We start from the raw sequence: 13,922 nt of genomic DNA, 5'->3' as shown, positions 1-13,922 counted from the left end.
GTGTGCATTGTCAGTGTTGTTGGGGAGAATTGAGGGCCAATTGGGCTGTGTTGGTGTGCAGGGGAGAGAAAGGAGGAAGGATGGCTTCCCTCAAAGAGCAGCTGACCCGGAGACCTGAGGGGGAGCTTGGAGGTGACCCTGCCCATTAGGGACAGCAAGAGAGGACAGCAGTGTCCAAGGAAATCCAGGAACCTGCTGGCTTCTTAGGGGAGCGTCCAGACTTCCTTGGAGAGGTGGGCCCCTCTGCAGAGCTCATGGTCCCCGCATGTCTTCCTGAGAAGAGGGAAGGCTCCTAGGTTGGCCTGGCTTCCCTCCTGGGAGCAGGTCTTGGCCAGGCTGGGACTGCATTGAGACCAAGCTGTGCAGGCTCAGGCAAGTCTTTGGGAGAGAGGGCAGGGCCAGCTACTGCATGGGGGAAGACGAGATGGTAATGGGTGGAAGGATACGTTGGGGCAGAAGGCCAGTGCCTGCTTTCCCTCCCTCAGGGACCTTCAACGTGCAGTGCCATGAATGTGTGGCTGAAAACACATTTGAGTGCTCGAAGCTCAGGACATGCTTATACGACCATAGACGCTGTATGACCGTAGCTGCACGTAAGTGTCCCTGTGCTCTTTTCCCACCTGTGGTCCATCATCTGGCTTGAGTGGTTTGGGGAGTGGAGTCTGTATGGTTTTCTTTCTGCACCCTGACCTACTTCCTTCTCCTGGTATCGCCCTGCCCCGAGGACTTATTCCCAGGTCCTGCCAGGCCTCACGTAGGGCACTGTGCACCAGCTTGTGCAGTAGCTGTGGAGAGGGGGAGCAGACTCCACACCCGTCGTGTCTTCAACGGTAGGAATGTTGCTGGACTACAGGTCTCTCGCTGGGGCCTCCCTGCTCCTGTATGTAGATACCTCAGTGTAGCCTGGTGGATCGTCATTTGAATTCTGGTCGTGTGCCGGGTGTGGGGTCCTTGCAGGCCTCTGGTGCTGTGAGGCAGGTGTGCGTCTCCCCAGGGCATTACTGTGAGACCCATGTGGCCAGAGGCTCAGGGACCCAGAGGCAGGCAGTCTGTGGGATTGTGACAGACAGCTGGAGGTCTTGTCTAGGCCCTGTTCAGGACTCTTCCTCTGGTTGCTGTCTTCCCCCACCTGAGTTTGTTTCTGCAGCTTCAGGTGCCTTTCTGTTTCCCGAGCTGGGTGTAAAGACCTCCAGACTGCCCCTTCTTCACTGGACCAAGTGCCCTCACACTGTGGTGATGTGCTGAGTTGGGACAGCAGGAGTCTGAGAATCTGGCTTTGTCACTGTGGTGGGCCACTGATGGGGACCTTGATGGGTCATGTGTTGTCATTTCTCAACTATTGTTGCAAGTGAGACTGGCCGATGCTTTCTGAGGATCTGCATCCCGGTGTGGCTGCACTAGAACTGGCAAAGGGAGAAACCTGAATGACATTTGTAGGGTGGAGTGAAGCAGAGACCAGTAGTCTGCGCAGGCATGGTGGCCTTCTACAGCACTTGACCTGGTTTGAGTCAACTTCCTGTCATTGTAGCCTATACCTCACATAATCATAAGGACGCAGGTTTATTTAGGCTCACAGGTTTATAGGTTTCAGTCCATGACTGGTTGAGCCTGGGGCTGAGCCTCAGGAGCAGGTGGAGGACCAAAACTGCTCACGTCATTGCCAGGAAGTTCATTGTGTGTATGTGCACACAAACATACACACACACACACACACACAGACACACACAACATAAAACTAACCATCCACCACCATCACAACAACAATAAAACAAAAACCAGAAACCCAGGAGAACACAGGCCTGGGGCCCCATTCCCCCTTAAGGGGCATGCCACTTCAACCCAGGTCACGGTGTTAACGGCAGAGAAGTCACTGGTTGTCAGTAGAGAATGGTTTCTGGTCTTCCTTACTTTCTAGAGCTCTAGAACACTTAGAAAAAAAATGAGCAGAACATTTAATTTGTATACCTACATGCAAAGTACCAAGATGCCATTTGAAGGGCCAATGGCAGCCTGGCCATGGAGAGAAAGATGCCTTTAGAAGAATTTTCTTGTGGATCATTCAGATCCTCTCATGAAATTGAATATTCTCTCTTGGTCTCAAATTCTTGGCAACACAATGTTGGAACATTTGGGAATGTTGGAACTTGTACAGTCCTGTCATGTTGAATGTGCTCTGTGTACAGTCAGAACATGTGAACGCAATAATTTCCAACTCTTCTTCTTTTCATGTTTGAACTCTCATAAATTACTCATGTTCAAGAATTGTACTTTGAACTGCGTGTTGTACATGAAGTAGACCAGCTGCCAAAAAGTCCACAACAACCCAGAGGATTAACAGCTTCGATTTATTCAATGTTGTAGTGGGATGACATGCAATTTTGGAGAACCTTCTAATGTGGAGAAGGAACCACTGGTAAGGAAATAATTGAGGAGGATCTACTAGAAGGGTCTGCATATTTGGGGGAACCAAAATTTTTCCTGAGCTTTGCTTCTATCATCGTCAGTAATACAGTGACTTGAGATGGCCTCTTGGAGGTCCATTCATCTTCCCCTGTTGCTCAGAATGCTGCTGTTCTCTCTTGGAGACGCTGTGTCAGGCCTCCCGTTGGCCCCTTCATGCCTTGTTGTAAGAGCAAAATAAAGGAAAATGCTGTTGGTTGGAAACGTGCCTGAATGCTGGTTTCCCTGCAAGTCCTCAGGTTCTGCAGTGAGGCTGCTGCTCTTTTCTGCCTCCCTGCAAATTCAGGAATTCCTCTGTGGTTTCATCAGGTGAGCTGCTTTTGTTCCTCTAGGCACTTCTTATGCTCTGTAACTTTAGTGAGATGTTATCACACACCATGCAACCCACCAATTCTGTGTAGAATTGAGGAATGTTTTGTACATTCACAGATTCACCAGTCATCACCACAGTCCAGTTTGGAACACTTATGTGACCTCAAAAATAAACACCACACCCATTACCCACCCAGGCCACCAGTGCTGCCTGTTTTCTATCTATGGGTTTCCAATCCTGACATGTGCTAGGAATGGAGTTTATAACGTGTGACATTGTGTCACCCACTTCTTCCGGTTAGCATGGTGTTTTCAGGGCTCACCCATGCAGATGTGCTAGTTCTTCACTTTTATGCCTGAGTCATGTCTCACTGGATGAATGCCACACATATTTTGTGGATCCCTTCTGATGGACACTGGAGTTTCTGCACCTTTGTAACATTACCATCAACAGCTACAGAAGCTCTCATGTGACCTTGGGCCCTCTGGGTACAAGCCTAGGGTGAAGATGTAGGGTCTGCTAGGACCTCCACATATACTCCTGGAGGAATAGCAAGGCAGTTTCTCAAAGTGGCTGTGCCACTGCTCCGTTCTGCCCACAGGGGAAGAGATATCTTGTTATGTCACTTTTGAATCCAGAAACTGACACTGGTGACATGTCCAGTTACATCCTGTTCAGACTCAGATTTCTATCCTCGCCAATGGGAATGTGCAGGGTTAAGCCACCATGAGGATATTGCATTAGGCACTACAGGTGATGCTCCATGGTGATGGGTGTGCAGAGCTATTTCACTCATGAGCTGCTGCGGAATGGAGGCCAAAAATGAGGTCAACCTGATCCCTCAGATGCTGGGTTCCTCCTCCTGTCTCTCAAATCATGCACATACATTAAGGGGGGGTAGTATAAGAGGACAGGGAAAATGGGGCTGCACAGGAAACCAATGGGGGGAGGCATCATCAGAGGCCACTTGATGGCCAGGAGGAGCAGGAGCTGCTGCCAAGCGGGCTGCGGAACATGTCCCAGCAGACTGCTCGGTGAGGCTGGCAACAAAGCCTGGACTTGCCACCAAGATCCTCCTCAGTGCGTCCTGGCTTTGCTGCACAGCCCGGCAAGTCCTGTCCTGCCCTGGAGCTTGGGCCAGTCCACTGGGCCAGGGGCTGGCTGGACCGTGTTGGGGCCCAGGAAGCAGAGCCCTTGGGACAGAAGAGAGGTGGGCTGGGGTCAGGGCAGAGGGAGGCTGGTGGTGGGGCTGGCACCCTCAGTGCGCAGATGTGACTAGTTGACAGGCCGAAAAGTGAGGAGGGGACAGGAGGCGGGTCTCAAAACGAAGTGGTACACCAGCTTCACATCCTCCTGGACTAGTGTCTCCACCTGGAAGGATTTCAGCACCTAGGACAGAGGAGGGACTTCCCTGTGGCCTGGGCAGCAGGCCCAGGTCCTGCCCAGTCTCCTGCCCAGCTGCTCAGCGCAGCCACCACGCTGCAGGGAGCAGGAGCCAGCGCACCCAGGTTGGCGGGGTAGTGGGCACAGGACCCGCCCTCAGGGAAGACCCCGCCCCGTCACGTACACACGCCAGTGGTGAGGGTTGGGGGCTGCTCACCCCGCTCCATGACCCGCTGGCCCCTCCTGGTTCCGCTCACCCCCAGGCACCACTGACACCCTTCTGCTGAGCCCCTCCCAGGCCCACTCACGTGGTGCAGCAGAAGCAGCATCTCCACCTCTGCCAAGCGCCGGCCCAGACACTGGCGCACCCCGAAGCCAAAGGCCAGATGGTGGAAGGGCAGTTGGCTGTCCAGCCAGCGTTGGGGGATGTAGCGCTCAGGATTGGGGAACAGCGCGGGGTTTCGGCCCATTGGGTACAGATGCATGTGGACCAAGGTCTGCGGACAGGTGTACAGGGAGGTGTCAGCTGCCTAGCGAGGGGATGTGGGAAGGGGCCATCTGCTGGGGTGGCCTTCGGGGCTCACTCACCCCAGCTGGGATGTGGTAGTTCTGAAGCACCAGATCTGAGCTGGTGGTTCGCTCCAAAATGCTTCCTACTGGGTAGAGCCTGGGGGTAGGACACCAACAGGCAGGGCCTCAGGGGGACAGCTCCCTCCTCTTCCCTCTGTCTGCTGCCCACCCAGGACCCCGAGGGTGCGGCAGCCCTGCTCACAGCATGTGCTTGCTTGCACCTGCTAGGCTCAGTGAGCCCCCAGCAGCCTGAGCAGCCGGGCCCAGGAGGACGTGGCCGGTCGTGCATGGGACTTGGGAGTGCAGTCCCAGAGGAGAGGGGCACCCCTCCCTTCAGGCAGAGCAGGAGGAGCTGAGGGGCTCTGGGTTCTGAGGCAAAGCTGCTCATGCCTGCCTCCCACCTCCAGTGAGCAGAGGGGCCAGGGCCGGTGGGGAGGGCCAGCCAGCACCTACCGCAAGGTCTCCTTGAGGGCAGCCCGCAGCAGGGGCAGCTCTGAGGGGGCCCTCTGGGGGTTTGCAGAGATGCTGGCCTCTGCTGCCAGGCTCTCCTGGCGTAGGGCCTCCTGCACATTGGGGTTCCGAGCCAGCTCAAAGAGCGTCATCACCAAGGGGAAGGCTGTCTGCAGGAGCCACGGGGACAAGGCTCAGACCACGGCACTGGCCAGGCGCCCCAGCCCCAGGGCACCCCTCCATGAGGACACCCTCCCCTGGAGGGGAAGGGCGTGCCCCGAGCAGCACAGAGCCCTGGCACCCCACAACTCCAGACACCCATGTCCCCCGACTCCTGCCCTAGTCCTGAGGGAACGACCTCTCGGGGCCCAACCCAGGCCACCTCCTGCTGTCTCCTCAGGGTCTGAGTGGCTCTCACACCCTGCTCCATGGCCCTGAGGGGTGACCGTCTCCAGGAGTCACAGGAGCTCTGCAGCCCTTGTCCATCTGCTGTGTTCAGACCCCTGTGACAAGCCTCACTGTCCCACCCTGAGCAGGCCTTCAGACCCCAGCCAGGTCCTCCTCCTGGACCGTTCCTGGTACTCCAAACATATCTGCAGCCCCAGTTTGAGATCTGCGGCTCCGAATCTCCAAAATGACTCCTTCCAAGGTACCTCTACAGTGTCCTGAGCCTCAGAAATGAATTAAGACATTTCTAGAGAGTCAGATGAACGTCAGCACAATGTTGGGGTGAACTTAGGACTGACCGTGTCCACACTCCCTGCTGTGAGGTCCAAAACGTTGGCCTTGATGGCATCTAGTGACAAGTTCCCTTGGAAGATCAGGTCAGCCACAATGCCACTGTAGTCCTGAGGGAAGCTGCGTGCAAGTTCCTGATGCACCTTCTGGATGCAGTTGTTGGCTGCGGGGAGAGGAGAGGCCTCAGGCCTTAGTGCTGGGAAGGTCGGCTTCACTATCAATCCACCCACCAACCCAGCGCCTCCTCTCCCTGCTCCTCAGTGTTGTCTTAAGCCTGGCCACACCACCAACTCTACAAGGACCACGAGGAAGGCGTGGCCCTTTTGTGGGGACTCCGTGTGGCTCTGGGTGGTGGTAAGAGGAAACCTGGATGACTGTCCTGCCCCGACCCACAGCCCTGCCTGGTCCAGCCCTTACCATACTCAGAGATGTAGTCCCAGGCCTGAAAGTGTTCCTGCCACACCTGGGAGCTCATCCAGCGGGACAGGCTCTTGGGCAGGAACATGAGCTGAGCAGTGGACTGGAACATGGCCTCCAGCGCATGAATGAACTTCAGGCTGCCAGCGTTCTGGTGTGGGCCAAATAGGCCCAGCCGCTCTCCAAAAAGAGTGAAGTTGACGGCTGCAGAGAGGATGGCAGCCCTGAACAAGGGCAGGCCTGGGCCTCAGCTGCATCCTGCAGCACTCCACCCACCCTGGCCACCTCAGAACCCTCGAGGCCAGGAGCTCCCCCAGCCCCACACCTTCGATGATATAGTGGAAGATGCTGGTCTGGACATCCAGGGTCAGGCTCCCCCGGGAATTCTGCAGCACCTTCTTCTTCAGGGCCTCGGAGAAGTCTCTTGCCACCTCGTCCACCATGGGGATGAACTTCTGCACGGCCTTTCCTGACAACACGACTGGATTCAGCCGCAGACGGTTGAATCTCCATTCAGCTCCATTCCTGTAGGGCAGGCAAGGGCTTGAGAGGCATCCCCAAGCATCCCACAGGTCCCCAACCTGTCTGCCATCTTCCTGGAACCCAAAGGGACTCGGTGGTTCCAAGGATGAAGGCAGGCCGAGGGCTAGGCAGCTGCATGTCCTGGCCTCACCTTATTCTCTCAGAGTGACCTTCCTGTGCTGGGCGATGGCCATGGAAGTCTCAAATGGGGATGAGGGCAGGTAGCCCTGGAGTTCTGGGAGGCCTGTGGGCTAATTCCTGGGAGCTGCCAGGCACACCCTGCGTCCACGTGGGCCCTGCCTGGGTGGCCAGGCTTTCTGCCAGGGTGGGGGGTGACCTGAGGTCAAGTTTACCTGCCTGGCCCACACCATGCCTCAGGTGGGAGAGGCCAGGCTGACTCCTCTCCTCCATGTCCTTCCCCATGGAGCTTGGAGAGTGGCACCTGCTTGCTCCCTGAAGTGTCCTTGTCTTCTGTAGTGCAGAGTCCAAACTGAATCTCCCACCACATCCACCCACCACATCCCAAGCACATGGGGCCTCGGGAGCTTCTGGTGCCAGTGGTGGGCAGGGCTTTGCAGCCTGAGCCACAATCAGGCACACACGCCTTTCTCTTCCTAGGGCAGTGCCTCCCATTCCTGATGGTGAGAACCATGGGTACATGCCACGCCAACGCCTGTGCCCACACAGACCTCAAACACATGTGTGAAGACACTCATGTCCACGAGTATGCACAGTGCTGCATATCACCCTAATGTGCACGTGCATGCGCACACACACACACACACACACACACACACACACACAAGTTCACCACTTCCTTCAGGGGCACTGGCTCTCCTTTCCCCCAGACCCGTCCTTCACATCTGGCCTCAGCATCAGATGCCCTCCATGGAGGGCCTGGCCCAGGAGACTCACGTGCATATGCCCTGCTCTTCCCCAGAAATCCACTTCCCGACACGGAGTGTGGGACTCTTCAGCCTGTGGTTCTTCTCAGCACTTCCTGCTCTTTATGGCAACCTCTTTGCAGCTGATCCACCCTAAGCACATCTTCTCCCTGCTTCCCTGTGCCCAGTAAGGAGCCACCCCCTTGCTGCTGACCGACCTGGAAGCTCAGGGCCTTGCTGCTGAGCTAGAAGCTGCCTTGGACCTCCACCATGCGCATCCCCAACCTCCTCCCCGTCACTGTCTCCCCAAAGTGAAGGCTGACTTGACCCAGGATGCATGGGCCCCTTGGGTGGTGGGACAGCCCTGGTGGACTTCAGATTCTGGCCCATGCTGCCCATGGCTTTGGTCCTGGGATTTCACATCTCTGGGCTGGTTTTCTGACCCACAGGAAGGAGAGCCACCCAGCAGCAGGAGGGGACATGGACCAAGGCCTAGGGCCGAGGGTGCTCCCTTCAGGGAGGGGCTCAGTGTTCCTTGTCTAGCCTGTGCAGACCCCATGTGCCTTTCTCCCCCACTGCCTGCTCCCCTGCCCAGGACATCCATCACAGGAACCCATCCATGCTTACTACTGACACTGTCCACCCACCCACAGAGCCCAGGACATGTGTCCTGTGGTCTGCTGGTCTGGCCTCATCTCCAGGCTGCCCAGTGTCAATTCCACTTCCCAACCCAACCCATTGGTGCCTCACAGCAAGAATACGCCCAGGGGCTTCTGTCCTCGGTGCTCTCTGTAGACCATCCAGGGCTCCAGGGGCTTCCGCCAGGGCTGCAGGCTCTCCATCTGATGCAGCTTCTCAGCATCTTCAGGCAGCATCACAGATACTATCTGTGTTCTTCCCACTTCATACCTTGGAACGTGCACAAGCCCTGCTGGATCCCACATCCTCTCCTGATGTCCCTCTGGAGACCAGTCAGACCTCACCCTTCTCCTGGACTTGAGCCTGCCCCACAGGAAGTCCCCGAGCCTCTTGCCTGAGCCCTCTTCCCCTCTCAGCTTCCTCTGAGGCAAGCTTTCCTTGTGCACAGGAGGAGTCCTTGTCTCCACTGGCAAAGTCTCGGGACGGTAACCCACATGCCCCCTCCTGCCTTGTGGAGGACGAAGACCACCCATGTTCCTAGGGAGCAGTGCCCGGGCAGCCAGCAGAGAAGGAGGTGCTGGGCATCCTCAGCGAGGGCCTTGGCAGGGCTTTACCTGAAAATGGGTCCCAGCTCCTGGAAAGCCCGGTGCATCTGCAGGTGCAAGTTCTCCTGGCCCCGCTCCTTCCAGATCTGTAGCACCCTCAGCCACTTGTTGCCTGCACACTGGGGTATGGCTTCAAAGGGCAGCACTGCCTTGGCACCCAGAGCTGCACTGGTGCCCAGGGCTCTCACCTTGCACAGGCACAGCCAGGACCCTGCCAGCCACACACCTGCCTTTGACCTGAAAGCCATTGTGATGCTCCCTCCACCCCCGTTCAGCCCAGCCCAGTCCTTTTTATCTCACCCAGGGGCCCTCTGTGGCCAAGGATCACGTCATGGAAAAATTGTTCCTGGACCTGCCTGAGAGATCTGGGGCACTCATAGCCGGGTCCCCAACCAAAGTTGGAGGAAGGAGATGGCCTGGTGCCTGGTCCCCATCTCTGTGAGGCTTATTGCAGATGGAAGCTGACCCTGGTGCAGGGTCGCATGGGGGGCTGGAGCCTTGCACAGTGTTGAGCACTCTCGATCCTCCTCTGCAGGGGTGAGGAGACAGAGGGACAGGACGCTTATCTTATCAAGAGCCTTGATTATTCATCAGTCCTGGAAGACATGTTGCTAGAGAAGGGGTTGTTTGTGCAGTCAACACATTAACCCTCATGTATAATCTTTTAAAGTCTTTTTTATATTGACAGATTAATTCTGTCTATGTGTATTATACAACATGATGCACAGGCACACATTGTGTCATGGCCAGCCTGTGCTGAAGAACCTTTGCTTTATTCCCATATCAGTTTTTGGGTGAGAAAATAAGACCTCTGAGCTCTTTTCTCACCTAGGACATCTGGGTGTAAGAAGAACCTGGGAACCTAGACACACCTGGATTGATCAATCCCCAGCAGCCAAAAAAAGGAGAGAAAACACCTTGAGACAAGACAGTAATCACACAAAACCAGAACTCACCAGAAGCACCCAGAGCACAGCTCTGAGGGGAGTCTCAGCTCTCACTGCCCATACAGCAAAGGAAAGGAGCTCAGCTCCAGAGTCTGATTCTGGCCTTAAGGAAAGAGAACGGGACGGGCCTAACGGGAGGGTTGGAGTAGGGGAGCCCAGCCCAGGGTCACGGGAGCAGGAGCAGCTTTGTGCTGTCAGCTCCTTGGCAAACCAAAGGCTGCCGGGCTTTTGATTAACCTCAGCTGGCGATTTCTGGGAGGGGGACATGGACAGAGGATGAGGCAAATGACCAGAACAGGAATGGAAGTGGACATGCTGGTGCCCCCTGCAGGAATGGCGGAACGCAGCTGTGCAGTTGGGAGCAACACGCACCAAGCACCCAGAGGCTACAGGGGACGTCTACAAAGTCCTAGACACTCATACAAGGTACAGTAAGAAAGAGGATCAATGACAAGTGCAGAGGGAGTCCGCTGCTGGTTGTGTGGCCAGGTCCATCCATGTGCTGTCCGGCTCAGGGCCACATGGCCTCTGCCTGGGGGAAGTGCCCTCATTTATGCAGTTTAAGAAACCCTTCCCAAAAAGAGAAGCAGAAGGAACACTGCCTAGGTCTTCCCGGTGACTCCGAAGCACCCGATGCCAAACACAGAGAGAGTCACAGCAAGAGGAAATCCCAGCACAACACCCTTCTTGTGGGTTGCAACGCTCCTCACCAACGCTACTCACCAACGCTACAGGGAACAAAGCCAAATGCTGGCAATATTAAAATGTCAGTGCCTCATGGAATATTACTCAGCCTTAAATGAAACTCTGGCTTTTCTTGGTAAATGGATGGAGTTGGAGAATATCATGCTAAGTGAAATAAGCCAGTCCCCCAAAAACCAAAGGCCAGGGGTTTTCTCTAATATGTGGATGCTAATTTACAATAGGGGGTGGGCACTAGGGAGGAATAGCATTAGATTAGGTAGAGGGGAGTGAAGGGAGGGTAGGGGTGAGGATATGGGAACAGGAAGGGTAGTAGAATGAAACAGACATTATTACTTCATGTATATATAACTGCATGACTAATATGATTCTACAACATGTACACTCAGAAAAATGAGAAGTTACAGCCCATCTATGTATGATATATCAAAGTGCATAAATTCATTCTGCTGTCATGTATAACTGGAAGTCAGTGCCATGTGATCGGGTGTTGTTAGTGCCCAGCGTCAGCACAGTTTGATATGGAAACCAGCCACTGGAATGACAGCACTGTGTAGCCACGGGCAGGAAGCCATGGGTCGTCCCCAGCTCCTAGAATGAGCACAGACACCACTTCTTTTATCGTTTCATATTTTTTTAGTTGTGGGAAGACAGAATACCTTTATTTAATTAATTTATTTTTTTATTTTTTTATTTTTATAGTGCTGAGGCTTGACCCAGTGCCTCACCCCACTAGGGGGCGCTCTACTGCCCCACCCCAGCCCTGGGGCACCACTTCTTGAGAGTTGCTTGGGAAGGTCATATGAAGAGTGTGCCCTCAGTGGTGGAGGCTGCAGGGTGCCCCCATCTCAGGAAGAGGCAGAGGAGGCCTGTGTCCCCACTACTGGCCCATGCTGGACTGGAAGTTCTGGCCAGAGCATTTGCCAAGGAAGAAGTGAGATCCTCTGTGTTCACAGACATCGGGGTCTTGCTCCCACGGACCCCACCCCCTGCACAGAAACCCCACGGAGCCAATGCGTTAATCTATCTGCGTTGTCAGGCAGGACACCCAACAAGCAGCTGTGTGGCCACATGCAGCAGCGAACCATCCGAATTGGGAGAGGGACACAGTGCTATCCAAAGGGAGAGCCCCGCCAAGAAGTGGTCCCCAAGGAGGTGAGAGGCTTGTACACCAAGAACCACGAAACACTACTGCAGATCCCAGTAAATAGATGGACAGGCAGATGCGTGTCTTGGTCCCTTTGTGCTGCCATGACCAATTACCCCACGTCCGAAAGAGAAAGGTCAGACACCTATTCCTCAGGGTCCTGGAGGCCATGAAACCCAGGGTCACGTCACTGCTGTCAGCCCAGTTCTCTGCTTCCAAGGATCACATCATTTCTGCATCCTGCAGACAAGACAGACAAACTCTCTGGTGCCAGAAGGACTGGCAGGGAGGCACGGCTGGAGGGTCTGATGGTGAGTGATCCCTCTTCCACCAGGTCTCAGCCCCTTTTTAGGCCTCCACCTTCAGACTCGGTGCCTTGCCCAGAAGCCCCACCTGTGCAAAGCAATCCGAGGGGAAGAAGTTTCAGCACCTGAGTCTTGAGAGGCTCCAGACCTGCCACATCCCCTGCCGGGCATCCTGAGATCTGTGTCAGTGCTCACAGCATTCCAGACACTCAGCACCGGGCCTGTCTTCACGTCAGGCTCCCTCTTCATCAAGGGCAATGCCGATCTTCAAATTGTGTTTATTTCAGTTTATGTTTTGGAGAATTGCATGATCTGGGATCAGACCCTGGATCTCACACCTCTGGGTATAAGCCTCACTACTGAGCTACCTCCCCAGCCCCAGAGGGGCCAATTTTTTGCTAAATTTCAAACTCACTCCTTCCACTTCCAGTATAGAAGTGTCTGACATCTGGGACAACGTTTCTATTTTGGTTTGTGTTATTATTTATTAAAAGGTATGAATTGTCCCAGCAGCTCAAGAGGCTGAGGCAGGAGGACCACAAGTTCAAAGCCAGCCTCAGCAAAAGTGAGGCGCTAAGCAACTCAGTGAGACCCTGTCTCTAAATAAAATTAAAATAGGGCTGGGGATGTGGCTCAGTGGTCAAGTACCTCTGAGTTCAATCCTCAGTAGCCCCACCCAAAAAAAAGGGTGTGAATTGAACCCCAAATAGTGTTTGGCGTGACACACAACACATGTGTCGCGTTCACCAATCCAAGCCAACTCTTCAGTATCTGTGCCTTCCCACCCACCCTCCCCACTTGTAGGACCACTACTGGGCATTCCGGCCAGCCTTCCTAGCTCTATGTATGAGAGAACATATCTACTTCTTTTCTTGGTCTGGTTCATCTCCTTTAAGACAACATCCTGCGCTTCCGTCCTTCTTGCTAAAGATGATTCACATATGAAGCACCTTTTCTTTATGCAGGTGTGCACTGGTGGAAACTCAGGTTGATTCCACGTCCTGGGTTGTGAGTTGTGCCACAGTAGACTTGGGCATGCAGGTATCTCTGGTGTGCTGATCTCATTCCTCAGACGTGGGATGGCGGGGAACAGCCACGCTCCAAACACCCAGACTCTCCCTGTGCTGACCCCCCAGGAAGCGTCCCTTCATTTGATGTCTGTCTTTGGGATCATTTCCATCGATGTGAGCAGTCCTGTGTGTGTGTTCGGAGTGTGTGCATGCACACACACACAACTATTTCAGTTAAATGTAAGTTAAAGTGTAAGTTAAAATTCCATATATAGAGGAGAGTTTCAGTGCACATCTCTAACTGAGTGTCTATATCCATATGAAATTCTCATTTCCACGGAGAGTGGGGTCAAGGAGCATGGCATGTGATGTGTCTGCTGGGACAGGGCCAGAACAAAGGAGCATGGAGAGGGTCTTCTGAGGAGTGGACAGGGAGGGGCTAAGGAAAGGAGGAAATCGCAGAGACCATAAAAGAACAGGCCCAAACTCTCCCCCCAGACTCCCAGCCCTGGGCCCTTCTCTTCCTACAAGTCCATCTCTGTCACTTTGCAGTAGACTGCTGCTTGCTTGCCATTTCTGTGTCCTCTTCTTCAGATGGCGGTTGAACGGAGACAGTGAACCCAGCGCCCTAGGTGGGAGCAACATGACTTCAGAGCCAAACTTGGCCGGAAAGATGCAGGCTGAGTCCAAGGTTCGTCCTTGGGGTGGTGGCGCAATCAGCCCGGGCTGGCTGGACATCCTGCACAGGGCCTGCCTGCCCACCCTTCCCTGTCGTTCCCCTCCCTCAGTGGTTCCCAGGCGGCTCCAGGGCTTCTGGGTCTGTGGCTGTG

General features: G+C 54.6%; 2 protein-coding genes across 18 annotated transcripts in view; one reads left to right on the top strand and one right to left on the bottom strand.

Moving 5' to 3' along the window:
• The window catches only part of LOC144365374 (glycosyl-phosphatidylinositol-anchored molecule-like protein), a 35,149-nt gene that overhangs the window by 15,272 nt on the left and 5,955 nt on the right, over positions 1 to 13,922 (top strand). For 3 of the 16 annotated variants that reach the window (XR_013423718.1, XR_013423717.1, XR_013423713.1), the window contains exons 3-5: positions 486 to 593; positions 10,260 to 10,354; positions 11,333 to 13,783. Coding sequence is in view for 5 of the 16 variants with exons in the window: in XM_078016585.1 (XP_077872711.1) it covers positions 486 to 593; positions 725 to 830; positions 1,148 to 1,352 (419 nt within the window). In the remaining 11 variants the exon portion in view is untranslated. Of the gene's footprint in view, positions 1 to 485; positions 2,665 to 10,259; positions 10,900 to 11,332; positions 13,784 to 13,922 lie in introns of those variants that run through there. The other 13 variants (XR_013423721.1, XR_013423714.1, XM_078016585.1 and 10 more) reach the window with 10 other exon arrangements.
• Positions 2,327 to 9,506, bottom strand: LOC101968373 (cytochrome P450 11B3, mitochondrial-like). Of its 2 annotated transcripts, XM_078016581.1 has the most exons (9): positions 8,991 to 9,505; positions 8,488 to 8,646; positions 6,657 to 6,856; positions 6,332 to 6,535; positions 5,923 to 6,077; positions 5,180 to 5,346; positions 4,745 to 4,823; positions 4,465 to 4,653; positions 2,327 to 4,162 (listed from the first exon to the last, which is right to left on the bottom strand). In XM_078016581.1, the coding sequence occupies exons 1-9, from the start codon at positions 9,227 to 9,229 to the stop codon at positions 4,049 to 4,051; spliced, it is 1,506 nt and encodes a 501-aa protein (XP_077872707.1). In that variant the 5' UTR covers positions 9,230 to 9,505; the 3' UTR covers positions 2,327 to 4,048. The 2 variants fall into 2 exon arrangements, with proteins under 2 accessions (XP_077872707.1, XP_077872708.1); XM_078016582.1 differs by lacking the exon at positions 8,488 to 8,646 and having other exon boundaries at positions 8,991 to 9,506.

This window comes from Ictidomys tridecemlineatus, chromosome 7 (assembly GCF_052094955.1).
Source record: "Ictidomys tridecemlineatus isolate mIctTri1 chromosome 7, mIctTri1.hap1, whole genome shotgun sequence".
In the NCBI taxonomy this organism is placed as follows: Eukaryota; Metazoa; Chordata; class Mammalia; order Rodentia; family Sciuridae; genus Ictidomys; species Ictidomys tridecemlineatus.
This window is presented reverse-complemented; position numbering and strand designations above follow the sequence as displayed.